This window comes from Bos taurus, chromosome 18 (genome assembly GCF_002263795.3).
Source record: "Bos taurus isolate L1 Dominette 01449 registration number 42190680 breed Hereford chromosome 18, ARS-UCD2.0, whole genome shotgun sequence".
In the NCBI taxonomy this organism is placed as follows: Eukaryota; Metazoa; Chordata; class Mammalia; order Artiodactyla; family Bovidae; genus Bos; species Bos taurus.
In genome coordinates, this window is record NC_037345.1 from 50,013,376 (window position 1) to 50,034,593 (window position 21,218).

Here is a 21,218-nt window from a genome sequence, read left to right on the forward strand (position 1 = left end):
TTGTGGAGTCTTTTTTTTTTTTACATCTGGAGCTTATGGGCTCAAAGCTCATAATTTGAGCATTAGCGCTGCATGAGGTGAGGGGATGACGACAGGTCTGGGGTAGAAGTGGGCTCAGAGCTGGTGGTTCATTGGCTTCACTGAGTTGCTCTTCTTGTGCCTGGCCCCCCCCGACCCCATCTGTCTAGGTGCTGTGTGCCTGGCTTGAATCTGGCCCTGCCACTGGCCAGCCCTGTGACCTCAGGCCAGTGACGGTACTTCTCCAGCCTGTTCTCCCTCAAACTGGGAGGATCTAGTACCCTCCTTAGAGGGTTGGAGGACTTGATGAGTTAAGGGGGTTGTGAAGGGGTTGGCACAAATAATTAGCAGTGGGAGATTTTGCCTTTTAGACCAGGAGAGAAGACAGGTGAGGGAGGTGCTGAGCCTGAGGGCCTCTTCCCTGAGGAAGTGATAAGAGTCAGGACTGTGGATTCAGGAGTTTTAATGGAGGGCCGGGTGCAGGCACAGGACACCCCAGGCACCTGAGACCCCACTGGTGGCAGAAAGTATGAGGAGAAAGAACCTGGGGTGAGGGAGACTGGGGTGAGCCAGGAGGATGCTGCACAAGGAGCATACAGGAGGTTCTGGAAGCTTCTCCAGAGGGCAGTGGTGAAATGTGGTTTGTGTTTGGGTTTTGTTTTTGGCCACACCATGTGGCATGCAGGATCTTAGCTCCCAACCAGGGATCAGAACCCGTGCCCCCTGCACGGAGTCTTGACCAGTGGATCGCCAGGAAGTCCATGGTTCGTGTTTTAAAAGGCTTCTCCGGCTTGACATGAAGACACTGTCAGGGGTACAAGGAGAGGGTGGTCGGCAGCCAGAAATGGGTGGATGCAGCACTGATGGGGCGGGGGGGACAAGCCCTGGGGTCTCAGCGGTTGTCAGTCTCTCCCCTGCAGAGGCAGCTGGTCTGTGTGGCTCCTGGCTATAACCCCAGCCCAGAGTAGGTGCTCAATTCTGGGAGGTGGGCTTGGGGGAGTTGGGGTGATGCCCAGGATGGATGTGGGGGGGACCTTGCATGAAGGATCTCTGGTTGGAGGTCCAGTCCAACCCCTCAGGCTGTCACTCAGAGAGAGAAGCCAGGGCACTCTGTGGCTGGTGACACAGCTGAGCTGGGGCCGCAGCAGCCTAGTGGCTGGAGTCCTGTGGTCGGAGGAGCAGGGCCTGGCCACAGAGGCCGGCCCGCACCCCGCCGGCAGGCACCACGTACTCCCGGCCATCCGCAGCCCGAGAGGGCGAGAAGTCCGTCAGCTGCAGGTTGCTGTCCCGGACTTGGTCATAGTCCCACAGCTGGTGGTGCCAACTCTTGCCCTGCTTGGCGAGGAGGTAGACAGCCCCTGGGGAGCCTTCTTCCGGCAGGGATGGTGGCTGGTGGGGTGTGCCGGGGACTGGGTGGAACAGGCCTGGCAGCTCGGGATCCTCCGAGTAGCCAAGGCTGGGCACATGCTGCACACCCAGCAGGACCCCTGTGGGGAAGAGGGGGCGGCTGTGAGTAGGAGCTGAGCCCTGACAAGGGGCTGGGGCTCCCAGAGTCCCCCTCCACTGCCCTCCAGGGTGGGCGCTGCCATGATCCCTGCACTGTACACAGCGTGGGCACAGCTGGGCTTGGATTTGAACCCATGGGGCTGGGCTCCAGAACTGCAGGCATTTTAAGTCCTGCCTCCGACAGCCTGTCAGCACAGGGAGGTGGCCAAGGCAGCACCAAACAGAGCAGACATCATCACCTAGTTGTTGCGAGCTGTCTAGGAGAGCCGTGCTCAGAGGTGTGCACACCAGCGCGCTGCTTTCTATCAGGCAGGTGGAAAGACGAAGGTGCTGACTATAGCTAACACTGAGACATGGAACCTACCAGGCACCATTTAAAGAGTTTGAACATTCAAACAGCCCTCTGCTCTGGGACTGTTCATCCTGATTTCCAAATGCGGACCTGGAGGTCCAGAGTCACAGAGCCTGGGAGTGTCTGGACCAGGTTTGCAGCCCAGTTTGATCCTCCTCTGTGCTCTGAGTTTCTTGTTTGGGAAAAACCCTGATTGACAGATGCTGAAGTACCTGCTGCTGGCCAGGACCCTGCTAACTACCCTGTAGGGACAAAGGTGGTCCAACCCTGGCTCCTGCCTTGAGTAGTGTGGAGGGGCTGGCACGAGGGTGAGCATGTGAGGAGGGGAGACTGGGGATCAGGGAGGCCCACAGTGAGGGTCCAGGGCAGGGGAGGGGGAACCCACCTGCACTCACAGCCCAGTGGGCCTTGTGGCCCCTCCTCTGACATGGTTCGTGGTTGAAGTCCTCGTCGTAGCTGCACTGCAGTCAAGGCCAATGCTGTGGGGCGGCCCCAGGACACACACACATACCCCCTGCCCCAACTCCCCCTATCCCAGCCCGGCTCCCTCCCTGACCCTGGGATACGGGATAAGGAGGGGGTGTCCAGCGACAATGTGCTGCAGGACGTGGTCTCTGTTGGGACCGCCCAGGCCGCCGCAGAGCACCTCTGCCTGGCAGCCCAGTGCCTCCTGGGCCAGCCTGCCCATGTCGGCCACTGCAGGGACAGAGCAGACACATGAGGAGCAATCACTGTGCACCAGGCACCAGGAAAAAGGCTTTTAGGAATCAGTGCCTGTAACCCTCACCGTGACCATCATCTCTTCGTGTAAACGTGGAAAATGAGCCACAGAGAAAGACACAGATCCTGTGTTAATGCATGTGTGTGGAATTTAGAAAACTGGTACACATGATCCTATTGGCAAAACAGAGACACTGACGCACAGACGCAGAGAATAAATGTATGGATACCAAGGGGGCAGGGTGGGAGGAACTGGGAGACTGCAACTGACACCTATGTACTATTGATACCATGTATGAAATAGACAACTAATGAGAATCTACTGTACAGAACAGGGAACTCAATGCACTGTGGTGACCTGAATGACAAGGGAGTCCTAAAGAGAGGACATACATCTATGTGTATGGCTGACTGATCCTGCTGTCCAGCAGAAACTGACACAACATTGTGAAGCAACTCTACTGCAAAAAAAATTTAAAAAAAAAAAAAAAAAAAAAAGTGAGGCACAGAGGATACGTTGCTTGTCTATGGTGACGCAGCAGGAAGCGGCAGAGCTGGGCTGGGAACCCAGGTGGCCTGGTTCCAGAGTCCACCTCATAACACTCTGCTCTTTGGTGGGGTGGGGCAGGGGAAGGAGAAGGGTGCGAAGAATGGAACAAAGTCCCCCATGTGCCTGATGTATCCCAGCCAAGCTCTCCAGTCCTCTCCTGCAGGACATCTGGGTGACACCCTTCCACACCCAACCTACCTGAGAACATCTCCCCCTGGGCTGTGTATCCTCTCTCCATGGCCACCTGCACAAGTCTCTCCAAGGGGGTGCCGCCGGGGGGCGCCAGGAGGGTGCCTGCCATCCACAAGGCCACCAGCCCACACCTGGGGAGAGACAGGCCCAGCCCCCCAACCTCTAATTCGAGTCTTTCCTGGCCCCCTCTGCCCTGGAAGCTGGAGTGTAGGGAACAGTTTGCTGCTCTGGGGGAATTCCCTTGTCTCCCAGGACGACTGGAGAGACCTGACTTCCCCCTCCTAGGAGAGGGGATGGCCAAGGCCTGAACCCAAGGCTGGAGGGCTGGGGTGGGGTGAGTGGGTGGGAGGTTAGGCAGACATGTCATCTGGGATTCCAGGAGGAGCAGGTGCCAAGGGGGCGTCAGAGATAATGGACCAGATTTGTTCACTTGCTTGTTTGTTTCAACTGTTTACTGCGCATGCTCCCAGGACCCTGACCTGGGTAAGTTCCCCTTCTCCTTCCCCTCCTCCTTCCCCCTAGGCTGCCTGGGATGAACCCACTCTTCCCACACTTCCCGGTCAATCCTCACAGAGGCTGGTGAGGGCAAAGGCTTGAGGGCACAGCCAGCCAAGGGGCTGGGGTCCCGAATCAGGGTACGTACTGAGGGCCTTCTTGGATGAGGGAGGGCAGGTCAGCACAGAAGAGGATCCACTGCAGGTCACTTCTGAAACTGAATCAGAGGCGCATTCAGGTCATGAGGGAACCAGTTCCTAGGGTCTCACCCTCAAGGGCTGCTCTTGGCTGGGTCAGACTGCCTTCATCCCTGATGAGACACTTCCCTTCCCCACCTCTGTTTTCTCGTCTGTTCAATGGGAATCATTCTTCTGCCTGCTACTCCCTGCTTTTTCTCAGCCACTGAAGGGGCAAAGAGCAGATGTGCAAAAGCTATGCAACTAGGAGTCAGAGGAATTTATTAGAAGGGGTGTCTCTATATCATGTTGAGCCCTAGTGGCTCTGGTAAAGAACCAGCCTGTCAATGCAGCAGACTCAGGTTTAATCCCTCAGTTGAGAAGATCCCCTGGAAAAGGGAATGGGAATCCACTCCAGTATTCTTGCCTGGAGAATCCCATGGAGAGAGGAGCCTGGTGGGCTACAGTTGCAAAGAACTGGACGTGACTTAGCAACTGAGCATGCATGCATGCTCTACACCATGGATGAAAAAATTAACGAAAGGAAGAAAGGGAAAATTTTATTGGAGCCAACTTGAGGATTATAACCTGGGAGATAGTCTTGCAGAATGCTCTGAAGACTTCTCTACCCATCAGATGTCAAAACACAGTCATATGTTAAGTTTTTGAGACAAAGGGTTGTCAAAATATTATTGACCATTTACTCAATCCAGATCTACAAGTACAAAGCAAGTTGTGGGACATGGGTCATTTTGACCCCTTAACAAGATTAAGAAGGAATATTACTCTGTAAGGAGGTCTGGTAAATGCACACTAAATGGGAGGGAGGAGGCCCAAATGGGCAAAGAAACAATTTACATTTATTTTATCTTGCTGGGACTTCCCTGTTGGTCCAGTGGTTAAGACTTTGCCTTCCAAAGCAGGAGATGCAGGTTTGATCCCTGGTCGGGGAACTAAGATCCCACAAGCCTCAACAATCAAAAAACCAGAACATAAACAACAGAAGCAATACTGTAACAAATTCAATAAAGACTTTAAAAATGATCCACATCAAGAAAAAGAAATTTTTCCCGTCTTGCCATAAAACATGAATTTAATTTCATCAGTGCCGAAACTCTCCATGTTTTTCCCTCTCAAGCCTGTTTTTCACGCAGTTAGGATGGAAATCCCTTCACTCAGCCTTGAGCAAAACCAGGTGACAGCTCCAGGCCTAAGAGATCACTGATAAGAGTCAGGCCCAGCCCCTTCCTAGGGGAGGCCACTCAAGAATATTTTGGTGATTCCAATCCTTCCCCCCTCTCCACCAGGGCTCAGGAGGTGCCAGGCAGTGTGCTTCTATCTCTATCCCAAAGCCAATGAAAGGGGAAGGCTGGGAGGCACCCTCCTGATGAGAGGAGATATCACAGCACATTGGTTAAAAGCAGGGTGCCACCACCCCCCCCCGCAAAAAGTAGGGTGCCCCATTGCCATGCCCTTCCTCTTCTAAGCACTGTGGCCAAGTGACTTAACCAATGTGAATCTCAGCTTCCTCATCTGAAAAATGGGGTAACAATAGTTCCTGCCCTGAGCGGGGAGAGAGAAATTAAAAGGTTGAGTTTAACATAGATATGCTATTTTGTATCTGGAGGAGGGCATGGCAACCCACTCCAGTATTCCTGCCTGGAGAATCCCCATGGACAGAGGAGCCTGGCGGGCTACAGTCCATGGGGTCACAAAGAGTTGCACATGACTGAAGTGACTTAGCATGCATGCGTGCGTGCATATACGTACATACATATATGTATGTGTGTATATGTGTATCTGAATCACTGTGCCGTACACCTGAAAATAACATGACATTATAAATCAACTTGGAGAAGGAAATGGCAACCCACTCCAGTACTCTTGCCTGGAAAATCCCATGGACAGAGAAGCCTGGTAGACAACAGTCCATGGGATCGCAAAGAGTCGGACACGACTGAGCGACTTCACATAAATCAACTATACTTCAATTAAAAAAAATAAATAGTTCCTGCCTCATGGAATTGCTGAGGTTAAATTAATAAGTAAAAAAACACTTAGAACGGCACCTGGCATATGTAGATAATGGGTGGTTGTTACTTGCATTAAATTTGCCTCACTATGGGGGAATTCCCCAGCAGTCCAGTGGTTAGGCTCTGTGGGTCCATTGCTGGTGATGTGGGTTCTATTCCTGGTTGGGGAACTAATATTCCACACGCCACACAGTGCAGCAGAAACAAAAAACAAAACAATTTGTCTTACTATACTTGGGGCCTTTAGGGCTGATTATAAACTTGTCTAGAGAACTGGAAATTTCTTCCGGACAGGGGCAGGTCACTTCTCCCTTTTCCCTTCACTCCCAGCCCATGTCTAGGCCCCTTCCTTCCTGCCTGGGTCTCTGGGTGCTCCAGCTTCCTTCTGGGCCCCTAGCCTCCAGTCTTACCATCTCCACTCCTGGAAGGCAGCCTCCCTCCCTCCCTGGAAGGGCACAAAGCCATTCCACAGCTCCCCAGAGCCCTCAGGACAGTCCACCTTCCTTCACAGGCCCCCGCATCCCCCCCACCCCGCCATGCCCTGTGTCAGGCTCCTGGCCACCTGGGAAATGAGTGGCCACATTTGCCACTTCTCTGTCAAGTATTTGCAGGTCCCTGAAAAGAACATCTCTTCATTTCACTTTTGGGCCCAGGCACAAGCTATTTTCTCTTCTCATCAAGAAACTTGCTCGACAGCACTCAGGGGTTCCCTCCTCTAGACAAGCCCCTGAGACCCCCCACTCCTGGGGCACCAACTCCCTCTAGACTCCTTCCAGATGGCTCTGACCTCTCTGGACTGTCACTGTCTGGTGGAGGGAGCATCTGTTTCTCCCACTGGATGAGGTGCTCTCAAGGAGCAGGAGCTTTCTACATTGCTGAAGGCACACAGCCACTGAAAGCGTCCAAATAGGGAGCTGAAGCAGACTGTTTGCCCTTAAGAAAATGGGAAACCCCAAGAGATGACTGAAGTGATGTGGGGAGAGGTGGTTGGGTGAGACCACGGGTGGGAGGGATGGGCCATGGGACCCTACCGGTCCTTGTGCAGCTTCAGGAGCCTCTTCACGTCCTCTCTGCTGCCGGGGGCTGGGCCGGCCCTCTCCAAGGCCTCCTTCAGGAGCTGACTCTTCTCTAGGCCGAAGACATGAGGGGGAGCAAACCCGGTGGTACGGGGCGGCGGCGGCAGTGGGGGTGGTGGGGGAACAGAGGCCTGGAAACTCGAGGGTGGAAAAGCTAATTCGGGGAGGTTTAGGGGAAGGGGAGGAAGTGGAATACTAAGGGCCTGGGATGCAGGGGTTTCGGGAGGAGGAACTGGTGGCTCTAAAGGAGGAGAACATGGAGAAATCATTTTGGGGTCTGTGACTTAGGCTGAAAGATCGAGAATTGGAGAGAGGGGACAGATCCTCCAAAATATGGTCACAGGGATGGAGAGTCTGGCGGTCTTAGAGCTGAATTCCTGATCTGGGAGCTGAAGTTGGGATTGTAAAAAAAACAGGGCTAAAATCTGGAACCTTGGGAGCAGGGATTGAAGCTGACGCAAATGACAAGGAATCTGAGGGCTAAGGGGTCCTTTAATGTGCAAACAGATCTGTGGTAGAGTTGGGATGCAGAGCTCAAGGTGTGAGGCTTAGGAGTTAACTTCTTATCCTGGGCTAGTTTAGAAACTTGGGAAATTATGGGACACGAAAGCCCAGGCCTGGGGCAAGGCACCTAAAGCGTGGGATTTAGGACCCCTGGGCTAAAAACTGGGAGAATTTAGAATAGATCCCACCCCCTCGCATCTCTGACCCGAGTTTGGAACCTTAGAGCTGACCTTTGAGCCAGAGGTCAAAAGGACACTTGGCAGGGAAAATAGCCTAGTTGTGGAGAAAGTCCTGAAATCGGGGCGCAACAGGAAGTCTTGTGGGGTGGAGAAGGATCACAGATTGGAGGTCGTTGGGAGCCCCCATACGGCTGGGGTAACAGGGTCGGGCAATAAGACTCGCCTACCCTTCCCGCAAAATGGCTGCCGCAGCGTAAAGCCTTTCCCAAATCCCGCGGTAAGATTAGCAACTCAAGCCCGCCCCTTTAACGATCACGTGACAGAGCGGGGCTGTGAAAGAAAGGCCTTGGAAGAGACTGCCGCAAGAACCGAGTCCCGATTGGCAAGAGGCGCGTGAGGGGGCGCGGCCTTCACGGATTGGTCCGTAGTCGCGTGCGCCGCAAAAGGGTTTGCAGGGGTTGGGCGGAGTTTTTCTGCTGAGGCGGGAACCCAATTGCCGTTTTTATTGGCAAAATCTGGGTCCGGGAGCTAGCCTTACTCTGATTGGCCAAGCTACCAAGTTTCCGCGCAGGGGTTGGCTTGTAGATAGACAAAGGCGGGTCCAGAGGAGGAAGTTTTGTGGTCGGCACTCAGCAGCGTAGCAGGCACTGCTTGCGGGAGCTGAGTCTGTTTCGGTGAGTATTCTTGGACACAAGCGGCCGTAGGCGCCTGGCGGCGGAGCGCGTGACGCCCGGGCTTTCCTGCGCTTCGTGTAGTGGGAACTATTTTTTTTCTGCGCGAGGCCAGGTTTCGGCAAAGTCGTCCCGCTTGCCTTAACTGGCTCTTACATCCGGGCCATTTCTCTTGGGCCGGCCTTTGAGCGCGTGGGCCAGTGGGAATCGCTACCTAGGCCGCTCCGCCTACTAAGTCGAGTAGAGCATCCTGGGACTCGTAGTAAACCTCACGAGATTTCCCTCACCACGCGGGGAGGAGAATCTGTGTGCTGCGTTTGCTTTGTTTTCCGAGCCGTGCTTCCCTCTTCCCTCGTCTTTACCTTACTTGACTTTCTCTTGGAAGGAAGATCCTTTAGCAGCCCGCGTTAGGACAAAAGGATTTTCAGAAACCCAGGACTGAGTGGGACTTTTTCATTCTTTCAGCCCTACCTCAGCAACTTTGTCAATGGCAGTTCCCGAGACCCGCCCCAACCACACTATTTATATCAACAATCTCAATGAGAAGATCAAGAAGGATGGTGAGTTTTCGGGATAGTCCGGACACCAGGCTATCCCGCACGAGCCTGCCCCCTCTTCTGTCCCCAGCATCCGTGTCTCTTCCTCAGCCTTCTCCAGCCAAACTCTTTTAAGTTCGGTCTTTGCAGAGGCAGTGCCTTTGATATTTCCTCATTTTCTCTTACATTTTCCTCGTTATCCTGGTAACTTGCTCGTCTTTCAAGGTTTCAGCTTCAGGAGCCCCCTCCTCCAGGATGCCTCCCCCTTCCCTTTTCCACCCACGTGCCTGCCTCTGACTTCCTAAAACCCTGAACCTCCCCAGTCAAGTCCTGATCTGGCTGTCAGGGGACTCTCTCTTTCCTGGCCTTTGAGCTCCAGGAGGGTGAGAACTGCCTAAGAACTGCAACTGTTGGTCACTGTCATGCCCTCAGGTTATTAACCCACAGTGAAAACGTTTCATTTCAAAATAAAGTGAAATGAACCATGGTGGTGGGTAACACTGGGTACCAGGTGCTGATGTATAAATAATGGTTACATTTAACTTTCACAGCAACCCTGCAGGAAGGACCTATTGTTCCCATTTCTCAGATTAGAAACTGAGACTCCAGAGGGATGTGATTTGCCCAAGGCATACAGCAGGGAAACGTGCTTGAAACCACTATATGGAATTCTGATTAAGAACTCGATTCTAGATATGACATACTTTTCTTTTTTCTTGAGCAAGTTATCACTTTTTATTGAACTTCATGTTTTTATGTATATAGGAAAGCTGGGCAAAATCTGTGCGCAGATGTTATGGGGAATATATGAGCTAAACTTCCATGCTTTTTTTTTTTAATGCTGCCTAGCCGTTAGTAAGGGTTGGATATAAGTGTTAGCTCTTATTAGCTCCTCAAGAAAATTGTTAGGAGAACTGAAGGAGCTTGCTGGCATTAAGTTTAGGTTACCGATAAAGTTGCTATTGAAGACAATATACAAGCCATGTAAATCCCTCATATACTGTTAGAGCATTGTGCCGGGCCAGTTCTCTGTGGAGCTGCGGACACAGTGGTGACTGAGACAGTCCTGGTCCTGACTTCATGGAACCACAGTCAGATCTGCTCCCAGACAGTGATAGCCCAGAGTAGCCATGGCCATAATTGGGGAAGTTGAGGCATAGTAGTCAAGGCTGGGATTGGGCACTTGGAAAGAGGTATTCAGGTTCATAGAACAGGAGACATTTTGGGAAAGCCTACCAGGTAGAGGAAGCAGCATCTGTGTTACAATGAGGGAGACGAGTGACTAACCTGGACCAGCATGTGCAAGTGTCCAGGGGCAAAAGAGAGCCCAGGGCACTCTGGGAACCACATGTACTGCAGTTTTGGGTGCCTGAGACTTAGAGGCTGGTGATTCATGGAGAACATTTCAGGCAAGCAGTGCACTCTGGCTCCTGATGCCTTGAGGGCTGGGTGGGGTGTTTTACTTCATCCTGAGGACTTTGGGGAGCCAGGCAAGGGTTGCAGTTAATTGTGAAAGATCTTTCCAGCTGTGAAGGGTGAACTTGGTGGGCAAGACAGGAGACTGGGGAGAGGCCCAGCACCCAGGGGAATGACTCAGGCCCACACTTGGCGTTCAGGCCATGGGGATGGCAGGTGGAGATAAATCTCAGAAATGCCATCAGAATTTTTGGCTATTTGCTTCCCTCTTTACCCGATCCCCCTTTTCTTTCCTACTGTCTCTTCGACCGGGTATCTTAAGCTCAGGCACCTTCTTTGCATAAGACTGGTACCCTTTCCTGGCTGTCCATTTGCTAGGGAGGTTTGGTAGTCCTGGGTTCAGATGGACTTGGGTCCTGGGCCAGTGACAGATCCTCTGAGAGCCTCTGTCCACATTAATAAAATTGGGGCAGTTATAATTGCTAACTCATGGAGTAGAGGTAAAAATTCAGTGAAGTTATTCCCAGAAATCATTTAATGCTGTGTTTATTCAGGCAAATGTATTTGGAGATTTGTGTGCTGGCAACTGTACTGTTCATTAGGGTTTTTTTTTTTGGGCTCACACCAAGGGGTTTATGGGATTTTAGTTCCCTGACCAGGGATTGAAACTGGACCCTTGTCAATAAGAGCACAGAGTTCTAACCACTGGACCACTAGGGAGTTCCCTGTGGGGATATGTGATAAACAAATAGGATAGACTTAACCAAGCAAAAAGGAAACAAACATGATGTCAGGAAGTAGGAAATGCCATGAAAGAAAAGCAGGTTCTCACCGTTGGGGGAGTGACATGAGGGGGCTCTTATCCCACCAGGGTGGTCAGGGAAGGCCTCGGAGGTAACATCTCTGCTGAGTCCTGGGTGACTGGAAGGATGCAGCCATGTACAGATCAGGAGAAAGTTGCTCCTAGTAGAGGGATCAGTCAGTGGAAAGGTCCTGAGGCAAGGTTGCTGAGATGAGCCTGAGAAAGGGCTGGGAGGCCAGTGTGGCTAGAGCCATAGGAGTGAAGATGGGGCATGGGGAGAGATGAGGTGGGAGAAGTCACCAGGGCCAGATCAGAGGGGCTTGTGTCAAGGTGCTGGAGACATTGAGGGAAAGTCCTTGCATTTATCGAGCATTTACTATGTGCCCTCTGTATGTGTGACTCGTGTTCCCCTGCAGCAACCTTGTGGGGTAGGTATTGTGACTGTTGACCTACTACAGAGTCAACGCACACGACCACCTGAGTGGTTCTAGACTGCTGATGGTATTGCTCAGTACTCTGTCAGTGGGCTGATGGTTTCCCTTCTGGGCTGCATTTCCTCTGAAAAGCGGAGCTCCAGTGCCAGGATGTGATGCCCCGGCCTGCAGTCACCCCTGGGTCTTTTCTCTCCCTACTGCAGAGCTGAAGAAGTCCCTGTATGCCATCTTCTCCCAGTTTGGCCAGATCCTGGATATCCTGGTGTCACGAAGCCTGAAGATGAGGGGCCAGGCCTTTGTCATCTTCAAGGAGGTCAGCAGTGCCACCAACGCGCTGCGTTCCATGCAGGGCTTCCCCTTCTACGACAAGCCCATGGTGAGCACCGGGTGTGGAGGCTATGGTGTGTGCCCGCGCCACGTGTTGCAGGCTGGATGGGTCTGGACTACTGTCCCCTGTAGTCCAGAGCCTTAGGGATGGGAGTTCCTCCGTTGGTCCTCCGTATCCACTGTTCACTGTACTGGGGCAGTGGAGACACAGCAGTCACGGGAAGTCCCAGCTCTGCCCTCGTAGACCCACAGTGCCGCTGGAGAGAGACGCCTGTCTCCAGGTGGCGACGACCCGAGGGGTCAGGGCTGGGACAGGTGAATGCACAGAACTCAGGGAGCCTACTCTCACCCAGTCTGGGAGTTTGCGAGGGAGCCTTTCTGGATGAATAAGAGTTGGAGAAGAGTAGCTGAGAAAGACAAATAAACTAAGAATGGGAGATAACCAGGAACCTGTGTAACTGGGGAAGTGAGTCAAGTTCATTCGGCAGAAGTGAAGGGTGGGAGATGGTGGGGTGGGCATGGCCTGGAGAGTTGTCAGAAGTCAGGCTAAGGAGCTGATCCTGAAGGTGGACTTGACTCCAAGGTTGCCGGCAAACCATGGAAGGATTAGGGAGATGCCTGTGGCTGTTGGGGAGGATGGATTCAGTTGTGGGAGATGGGGTTCGGTTGTGATGGTGAGGCTGGGTCAGGGTCCCAGGTCTGGGATAAGGGGAGAGTTCATCTAGGGTCAGGGGTTACAGTGATGGCTATCACTGGGTACCAGGTGCTGATGTATAAATCGTGGTTACATGGGGCCATGGGATGGGAGGAACTGGGTTACAGACGTTCAGTAGGCCTTGAACAGACAGGGGTTCTGTTGTTCAGAGTCCCTGCGCTGATCCAGAATTCCTGCCATATCAATCAGTTCTCTTTCCCTGTCAGTTCTTCGAGTTTCACCTGATTGGAATATGCCTCCCTGAACCAGTAGGGTGGTGACAGCAAGTGTCAGTGCCCGCAGGTCCCAGGCAGGTCTCTTCACGTGGAAGACATTGGCCCCAGGGGCACAGGGGTGGCCTGGTGCCCTTACCTCCTTCCAGAGGGGGCTGTTCTCTGACTCCTGCCTGTTGTGTCCTGTTGTGGGTGTGTGAGCCCACAGTTGCCACGTCTTCCATTGCTTTTCTGGAGTAGCTGGAAATTCCCTTTTGAGGACTAAAAATCATAAATCATTTTATGTGGACCTTCCTCCCCTGCTTTTCTTTAACATCACTGCTTGAACTGTAGAAAGCGCTGAGCCACTGTGAGCTCTATCAGGGAATCCTGTCAACTCTACCTGGAAAACCTCCACTGAAAACATAAAATTAAAAAAAAAACACACACACACACACAAAAACTCCAAAAAACCCTCCATTGATTCTTCCCACTCCTCCCCTGGTACCCGCCTAGTCCCAGCCGCGACCCTTCTCCCTGTTTTGACCTCCTGTTCCTCCCAGGCCTCTCTCTATCCCATGGTCACAGCGCTCCTTGGGAGTCACAAGTGAGAGCTCGTCATCCCCCTGCTTATAACACTCTTTGACTCCCAGCTTGCTCAGGAAAAGACAAAGTCCCAAGGCCCCCTGTTGGCTCTGTGATGTCGCCTCCCTCCTCATCCACGTAGGCCTCCCTGCTGTTCCTTGAACACACCCCTTACGCTAGCTCTTCTGGCTCTTCCTTTGCTAGAACGCTTTTTTCCCTAGATGCCTGCATTCCTCCCTCCCTCCCTGTCTTTACGCCAGCATTCTCTCCCTGAGGTCTTTCTGGCTGCACTCTGAAAATTTCAGTTCTTCTCAACTCCTCACTTTCCCTTCCCCTGTTGGTTCACTTTTAGATCTCTGTCATATCTTCCCCAGCGAACTAATGCCAAGAGGGCGGGGCTTTTGTGTGATTGGCTCATTGCTGAATCCTCGGAGCAAATTTGGGTGCTCTGTAAACCACTGACTGAGATTTAGTTTGGAGACTCGGTCTCGTGTGTGATGGAAACTCTCCAGTATAGTGCTCCTGTCCTGGCCTTGTTTCCTTGTACCCTGAGCGATGCTTGGGGCTGTCCCATCTTCCTATCAGAATCCCAGCATCCATTCCTGAGAGCTTGCTGCACGCCAGGCACTGTCTAGAGCATGTTTTAGCTCCTGGTCCTCCTGGTCGTCCTTTGAAGTGGGAAATACCTCAGTACCCATTTGACAGATGGGGACATTGAGGCCAAGGGATTTCTATGATGTTTCTCACCAAGCTCCAGGCCAGGTCTGATTTTGGCTCCTAAGTCCAGTCTCCTTCACCCTCTACTCTCTGTTGGGCAGCGCATCCAATATGCCAAGACCGACTCGGATATCATTGCCAAGATGAAGGGCACCTTCGTGGAGCGGGACCGCAAGCGGGAGAAGAGGAAGCCCAAGAGCCAGGAGACTCCAGCTGCCAAAAAAGCCGTGCAGGGAGGGGCGGCTGCCCCTGTGGTGGGCACCGTGCAAGGGCCTGTCCCGGTAAGCCAGGGCCCACAGACACAGCCCCCTCCCCACCAGGTCTTCCTCAGCCTCGTGGGCTGGTGCGGGGGTGCGGTAGGGAGAGGTATCCCCTTGGAGATCCAGGCATTCCCCGCACTTCCATTTTTCTTGTGGAGCTTGTGTGCCTGTCTGTAGGGGGTGAGCATATGAGTGATGGTGCCCCCACTTGGAAACGTCTGATGTCTATGCCGCTCTGCCAGTTTTTCAGGATCTTTTTCTGTGTGTCTCAGTCTTTTTGTTTTTTCTCTCCTTGACCTTGATTTTGCTGTGTCTTCTAAAGTCAGTGTTTGTGTAGCAAATCCAGAGGAAACCACTAACCAGCTATTAGGATTGAAAAGAATTTCATTTAACAAGGTCACCAGATCAATATGGAAAAGTCAGTTTTATTTCTGTACATTAGCAACAAACAAGGATACTTCAAATTGAAAAACACCTCCAAGGAAAGTGTGCAAGGCCGCCCACTGAAGTGATAGAACATGGCTGAGAGAAATTTGGAGACTTAGTACTCTTGCCTAGAAAATCCCATGGACGGAGGAGCCTGGTAGGCTGCAGTCCATGGGGTCACGAAGAGTCAGACATGACTGAGCGACTTCACTTTCACTTTTCACTTTTCATGCATTGGAGAAGGAAATGGCCACCCACTCCAGTGTTCTTGCCTGGAGAATCCCAGGGACGGGGGAGCCTGGTGGGCTGCCATCTCTGGGGTCGCACAGAGTCGGACACGACTGAAGCGACTTAGCAGCAGCAGCAGCAGCAGCAGTGCTATTAAGATGTCATTTCTCTCCAAACTGGTTTAAAGAGTCAGCTCTGTTCCAGTCAGAATCCCGAGAGGGATTTGTGGGGACAGACAGGCTGTCTGCAAATGTCTGTGATGGCAAAGCTGGGGCCTGTTGTTCAGGAATGGTATGGTGTTGGCCTGAGGATGGGAAGATGGACCAGTGGGACAGAGTAGAGTCCAGAAACATGCATGTGTGTATGTGGTCGCTCTGTATATGACTGAGGTATCGCTGCTCTCCAGTGGTGAAAGGACTTTTTCCCCTAGTAAATCGTACTGGACCAATTGGATATTTGTAAGAGGAGAAAATTAAGCCCTGACTTGGCTACATATAAGTTAATTTGAGATAAATGGTAGACTTGAATGTGTCAGCTTCAGTAATCAAAGTTCTTGAAGAAAACAGAAAAATGTCTTTATGACCTCGGTGAGGCCATAAGAGTAGAAACATCTTGTTTTCTAAACAAGATACAGAAAGCATAAAGTACTAACGAAAAGATGAATGAATTGTACCCACTCTGGTCTCCGAACCTTCTGATGGGTTGTCTTGTGTCAGTGTCTGTGTCTGGGTTAAGCTACCCCACTCTTAACCCTCTCCGCTCTTACTGTGCCCAGCTTTCCATCCAACTTTGACTCTTCACATGGGGTTCAGCTCCTGTCTCCCCTGGGAGCATGTGCTTTTTGCCTTCAGCCTCTCTCCCTTCCCCTTGCTGTCACCCCTTCCCGCGTCTTTGCATCAGCCCTGACCATCCCCATCCACCTCTGCCTTTCACCGTCTGTTCTCTGGGCCTGTTTCTTTCTCCATATAGTCTGTTTATTTATTTGGCTGTGTTGGGTCTTAGTTGCGGCACGCGAGATCCTCCTGTTTTGACGCACCGACTTTCCAGTTGTGGTGTGCAGCCTTAGCTGCTCCGCAGCACGTGGGATCTTAGTTCCCAGACGAGAGATCACACGCACGTCCCCTGCATTGCAAGGCAGATTCTTAACCACTGGACCAGGGAAGTCCCCATAAAGTTTTAAAGCAGTAAGCATGCTGCTTATAGTGTGTTTATTTCCACCCCTTTTAGTTGATAATGTTTTTATTTTTCTCCTAGTCTTTTTTTTTTTTTTACCAGTAGGCCCCCAACTTTGTTCATATGTCTACAAGCAAAATTAGGCCATTCTAATTGTTCTTTCCTTTTTTGGGGTTGCGGGGGGCCACACTGAGTGATGTGTAGAATCTTAGTTCCCTGACCAGGGATTGAACCTGTTCCTCCTGCAGTGGAAGCACCAAGTTCTAACCACTGGACGGCTAGGGAGTTCCTCTAACCAATTTTTATATGTTAAAAAAGTTTCTGTTTATTTTTAAGTCTTTCTAATTTGATGTCCCCTGTGACCTTGGGCCTGATCTGCTCCATCCATTCCTCTTTGGATGCTTTTCTTGCCTTTTCCAAGTCTGGATCTTTTCTGTCTGTGTCTCACACCTGGGGTTTCCTGTAACAGCCTTTTCTCCTTTCTGCTTCCTCCCAACACTGAAAGCACACCTCCTCCCACTTGCTGGTGCCCCTCTCAGCCCTGCCCTCCTCTCCCCGTAGGGCATGCCGCCGATGACTCAGGCGCCCCGCATCATGCACCACATGCCGGGCCAGCCCCCCTACATGCCGCCGCCGGGCATGATCCCGCCTCCAGGCCTGGCGCCTGGCCAGCTCCCACCGGGGGCCATGCCGCCACAACAGCTTATGCCGGGGCAGATGCCACCTGCCCAGCCTGTAAGTGTCTGGTCCTCCTGGGGTCTGGTATAGTCAGGAGACAGGAATGGCAGGCAGGGCGCTGTTTTAGGTTGGGTGGTCTGGGCAGGCCTCCCCGAGGAGGTGCTGTTGAAGGATGAAGATTTAGCAGTGGCGTCAGGCCCTGGGACAGAGGAATTGGTGTGTTTGCTGGAGCAGGTCAAGGGGAGGCTGGAGCGGGGGTGGGCTGCACCTCGGTTCACTCTGAACTTCTGCTGAGCACCCACTTATGGGTGCAACTGTGCTCCCTTGTGGCTTACAGTCTAGGACACAGTAGGGTGGACAGGCAACAGCACCGGGTCTGTTAGGTGAAAGACTAGAAAGAATTCAGGCAGGGCGGGGCTGGAGGGCAGGAGGGCCATAGATCCCCGACCAGACTTACGGTCTCCCGTTGCTCTCCTGCAGCTTTCAGAAAATCCACCAAATCACATCTTGTTCCTTACCAACCTGCCGGAAGAGACCAATGAGCTCATGCTTTCCATGCTTTTCAACCAGTAAGTGGGGCCTGTGGCTGGGCTGGGCCCAGAGGGTGGTAGCCGCGAGGTGGCACCACAGGGAGAAGCCTCATAGTTCTGTTCGCGGAGCCCAAGTCTGTGCAGGCGGGGACAGCGCCTGGAGGCCAGAAGGAGGAGGCTGAGGCCGGCCCTGCAGCGGCCGGGCGTGGACGTCAGCAGTGGCCAGGATGGGCAGACTGTCCTCTGCCCTTATGGAGATGACTCTGGATCTCATTTTTCCAGTCTCTAACTTAGACAAAGGCGAGGTGCAAGTCCAGCAGCAGTGAGATGCCACTGAATGCTGGCTAGACTGGAAGAAGTCAGCCTGTTTAGACTGCAGGTGTGGGGTTGGGGGATGCTCAACCCCTCGGGGATGTGGGTGGATGCGGGCCATTGTGTGGTCTAACTGTCCACTATTTAGTCAAGTGCTCACCTAGATTTCTCTGGTGGCTCAACAGTAAAGAATCCACTGCTAATCCAGGAGATGCAGGTTCCATCCCTTGGAAAAGGAAATGACAACCCACTCCAGCATTCTTGCCTAGGAAATCCCATGGACAGTGGAGCCTCGGGTCACAGAGTTGGATGTGACTTAGTGACTAAAGAACAACACTGATGACTTTGCTCCTGACTGTATGAAATTCTAACATGCCCAAGGGGCTGGGTGGGGCATTCCTCATGGTGTGGTCAGGAGCTGGAGGCAGCCTGGGAGAAGGGCGAAGTCAAGTGCAGGTGCTCACAGTTAGAGGGAGCAGGACCCTTTATACCCGGGTCGAGAGGAAATTTTGAGAAACTGAAACAAAAATCATACTACTCAATTTTATACCATGTCCACAAAACAATGCACAGTTTCTAAGAATACTGATGGAAAAAAGGATACCCGGTAATCCTGAGGATTTGTTGCCTAATGGGGAAGGAAGTAAGGAATGAGAAGAGGGAAATGAAACAGCAGATTATAAAAGCAGAGGGTAGTGGTTATTCTGGGGCTTCCCAGGTGGCTTGTTGAACTTGTCTGCCAGTGTAGAAGATGCAGGTTTGATCCCCGGGTTGGGAACATGCCTTGGAGAAAGGCATGGCAATCCACTTCAGAATTCTTGCCTAGAGAATCTCCATGGACAGAGGAGCCTGGTGGGCTACAGTCCATGGGGTTTCAAAGAGTCGGACTCAACTGAACACCTCAACTTAGCACTGTCCGCTTTTCGGGCTGGATGATCCTTTGTTATTGGGGCCATCTTCTGCATCATGGGGTGTTTAGCAGTATTCCTGGCCCCTACTCACTGGATGCTTGAATGTTCAAGCGGAGTGCTGAGGCTGGATCCCTGAGGTCTCTGCCTTTCTCTCAGGTTCCCTGGGTTCAAGGAGGTCCGGCTGGTCCCTGGGCGGCACGACATCGCCTTCGTGGAGTTTGACAATGAGGTGCAGGCAGGGGCTGCTCGAGACGCCCTGCAGGGCTTCAAGATCACCCAGAACAACGCCATGAAGATCTCCTTTGCCAAGAAGTAGCACCCTTTCCCCATGCCTGTCCCGGCCCCCTGTTCTGGGGCCACCCCCTCCCCCCTTGGTTCAGCCCCCTGAAGGTAAGTCCCCCATGGGGGCCTTCTTGGAGCCGTGTGTGAGTGAGTGGTTGCCACACAGCATTGTACCCAGAGTCTGTCCCCAGACATTGCACCTGGCGCTGTTAGGCTGGAATTAAAGTGTTTTTTTGTGGTTTGTTTTTTCACAACCATTTGTTTTTATTTTCTTGTCCTCCGTGTTTCCCTTCCCTGCACACCAGAATATTCTTAGTGTTTGAGCAGCTCAGCACATTGGGGGATTGCAACCTTGGGCAAATACAGAATAGTGTAGGAACACTGTCCAAACTTGTCACTTTTACTATTTTGGCAGCTTTCTGTTTTGTCTCAAATCAGAATTCATGGCAAGAAGTTAAAACCCAGGCTGCCAAGTACAGTTGGGCAGGTTCTATACTGCACAAGGATGATGCTTTTAATGGCACACCATTCACTGTATAGACTCAAGTTGATTGTGATAATTTTCTGACATGATAGAGTGTTAAGAAAGAGGTTTTTCTTTACCTTTTTCTAGACAAAAATGCCTTCTCATAGCAGGAGTCTCACAGAAACCACTCTAGGTACTTCAGGAAGAAAGGGAAGGAAAATGAATATTCATGGAGTCATTGAAAGGATGGTAGGAATGGCAGTTTGGGTGGGAGATGCTGAGTTCAACTTTGCAGCCCCCCATTGAGCTGGAGTTCAGGAAGAGGTCCCTGCTACTGCTGCTGCGGTGAGGGCCCTGCTGACTTGGTCACACACGGGAGACACAGCCAGGAGCTTCGGGCAGGTGGCTGAATCAGTCTCCCTCCAGTGCCGCAGCTGCAGTGGAGCCTAGAAGATGTGGTTTCTGGCTGGACAGTTAACGTGCCCAGCTTGAAGCTGGATAAGAAGGGGAGATTGAATGGGGGACCTTCCTTAGCAGTCTGTCACAGATCTGACTTGACAATTTTTAAGTTGACTAAATATGTGTGTGTGTGTATAAATATATGTATATAGCTTAAAACCCTTTCTCACACCATATAGATAGGAAAATGAGATCCCTTGCCAGAAATAGAAAATTACCACAAAAATAAATACAATGAGGAACAGTGTTAAATTCCCCTGGATGTCTTTTCCCGTGTCAAGGTTCTGAGCCCCAGCTTGCACCTACTCTGCTCTCTCCATTAAAGAGGAACGACAGTGTTGGAAACGCTGAAGATTTATGGCACCACATGCACACTTCCTCCTTGTAGGATCTGAAAGATGCAAGCGGGAGGGTGATTGTCATCTTCACTACATAAAGTTACTGCAGATAGCACATGGGAACATGGGGTCTCTGGACAGTCCCCCCCAACTCCCACGATAGACAACTGATGTCCCCACTCTGAGCTTTATTTTCTTCCTGAGCTGTGCACCCCACCTGACTTAGCAAGCACTCAGTAAATTCCACAGATAACTTGCCAAGTACCTAATACACACCAAGTACTGTTGTGGTATAGGATACACAGTAGTGAGTGAAATAGACAAGCTAATTGCAGATGCTGAGTTCTGATAGGAATACGACTGACATGATGGGGTGGTGGAGCTGGGGAACAGTAACGGGTGATCAAGGGAAGCCTCTGGGAGGCGACGTGGATAGAGCTCTTTGATGCTCGCATGGTACTTGGTGCTGGATGTTGCATGTGTGGAGACAGCTTAGGCCTAGTCTTTGACCAGGAGGAATCCTTCCCCACCTCAAGCCTGTGTGTGTCCATCTTCCCCTAAAACTAAAGTTTGGACTTGCTGGCTAGAGGTGAGAATACCTGAGGAACGAGATGGGTCTTCAGGCAAGTGAATCTCTGAAGTGTGGTTTTAGGTAGGAGACTTGAGTTCACATCCTCTGCCACTGTTTCATTCTGGCCTTGGGCAACTGACAGCTCCAAGCCCAGTAGTGATGGGTAAGCCTCTCCGCTTACACTAACCTTGGACAAGTTCCTTAAGTTTCTGTGCTTCCATTTCTACCTAAAATGGGATTATGACGGTCCCCCTTCAAGTTGAGGCAGGGTATGCATTTGAGCTAATTAAAAATATGCATGGTGAGTTCTTTACTAAATAACTAGTATCCCAGATGAGAAAGGTGAGGCTCTGAGAGTAGTTTAGCACAGTCAGGAAGTGGTTTCTGAG

General features: G+C 51.8%; 2 protein-coding genes across 4 annotated transcripts; one reads left to right on the plus strand and one right to left on the minus strand.

The window, feature by feature from the left end:
- Window positions 1–3: 3 nt before the first annotated feature.
- Window positions 4–8,056, minus strand: ACTMAP (actin maturation protease). 2 transcript variants are annotated; one of them, NM_001164025.3, is made up of 6 exons: window positions 7,074–8,034; window positions 3,982–4,050; window positions 3,345–3,469; window positions 2,443–2,572; window positions 2,262–2,332; window positions 4–1,505 (listed from the first exon to the last, which is right to left on the minus strand). In NM_001164025.3, exons 1-6 carry the CDS (start codon window positions 7,385–7,387, stop codon window positions 1,168–1,170), a joined length of 1,047 nt encoding a protein of 348 aa, NP_001157497.1. In that variant the 5' UTR covers window positions 7,388–8,034; the 3' UTR covers window positions 4–1,167. The 2 variants fall into 2 exon arrangements, with proteins under 2 accessions (NP_001157497.1, XP_024833862.1); XM_024978094.2 differs by lacking the exon at window positions 2,443–2,572 and adding an exon at window positions 3,113–3,205 and having other exon boundaries at window positions 1,418–1,505; window positions 7,074–8,056.
- Window positions 7,122–19,249, plus strand: SNRPA (small nuclear ribonucleoprotein polypeptide A). Of its 2 annotated transcripts, none has more exons than XM_024978092.2 (7): window positions 7,122–7,205; window positions 8,938–9,032; window positions 11,864–12,036; window positions 14,297–14,476; window positions 16,844–17,017; window positions 17,441–17,529; window positions 18,870–19,249. In XM_024978092.2, the coding sequence occupies exons 2-7, from the start codon at window positions 8,960–8,962 to the stop codon at window positions 19,027–19,029; spliced, it is 849 nt and encodes a 282-aa protein (XP_024833860.1). In that variant the 5' UTR covers window positions 7,122–7,205; window positions 8,938–8,959; the 3' UTR covers window positions 19,030–19,249.
- The last annotated feature ends 1,969 nt before the right edge of the window (window positions 19,250–21,218 follow it).

Bases quoted from the DNA above. Each gene is read 5' to 3' on its own strand.
- SNRPA (XM_024978092.2), top strand. From the start codon at position 8,960: ATGGCAGTTCCCGAGACCCGCCCCAACCACACTATTTATATCAACAAT. The intron at 14,477-16,843 runs GTAAGCCAGGGC...CTCTCCCCGTAG, and splicing joins CCGTGCAAGGGCCTGTCCCG to GGCATGCCGCCGATGACTCA. The intron at 17,530-18,869 runs GTAAGTGGGGCC...CCTTTCTCTCAG, and splicing joins CTTTCCATGCTTTTCAACCA to GTTCCCTGGGTTCAAGGAGG.
- ACTMAP (NM_001164025.3), bottom strand. From the start codon at position 7,387: ATGATTTCTCCATGTTCTCCTCCTTTAGAGCCACCAGTTCCTCCTCCC. The intron at 4,051-7,073 runs GTAGGGTCCCAT...CCTCTGATTCAG, and splicing joins CTGAAGCTGCACAAGGACCG to TTTCAGAAGTGACCTGCAGT. The intron at 1,506-2,261 runs GTGGGTTCCCCC...TCTTCCCCACAG, and splicing joins CCACTGGGCTGTGAGTGCAG to GGGTCCTGCTGGGTGTGCAG.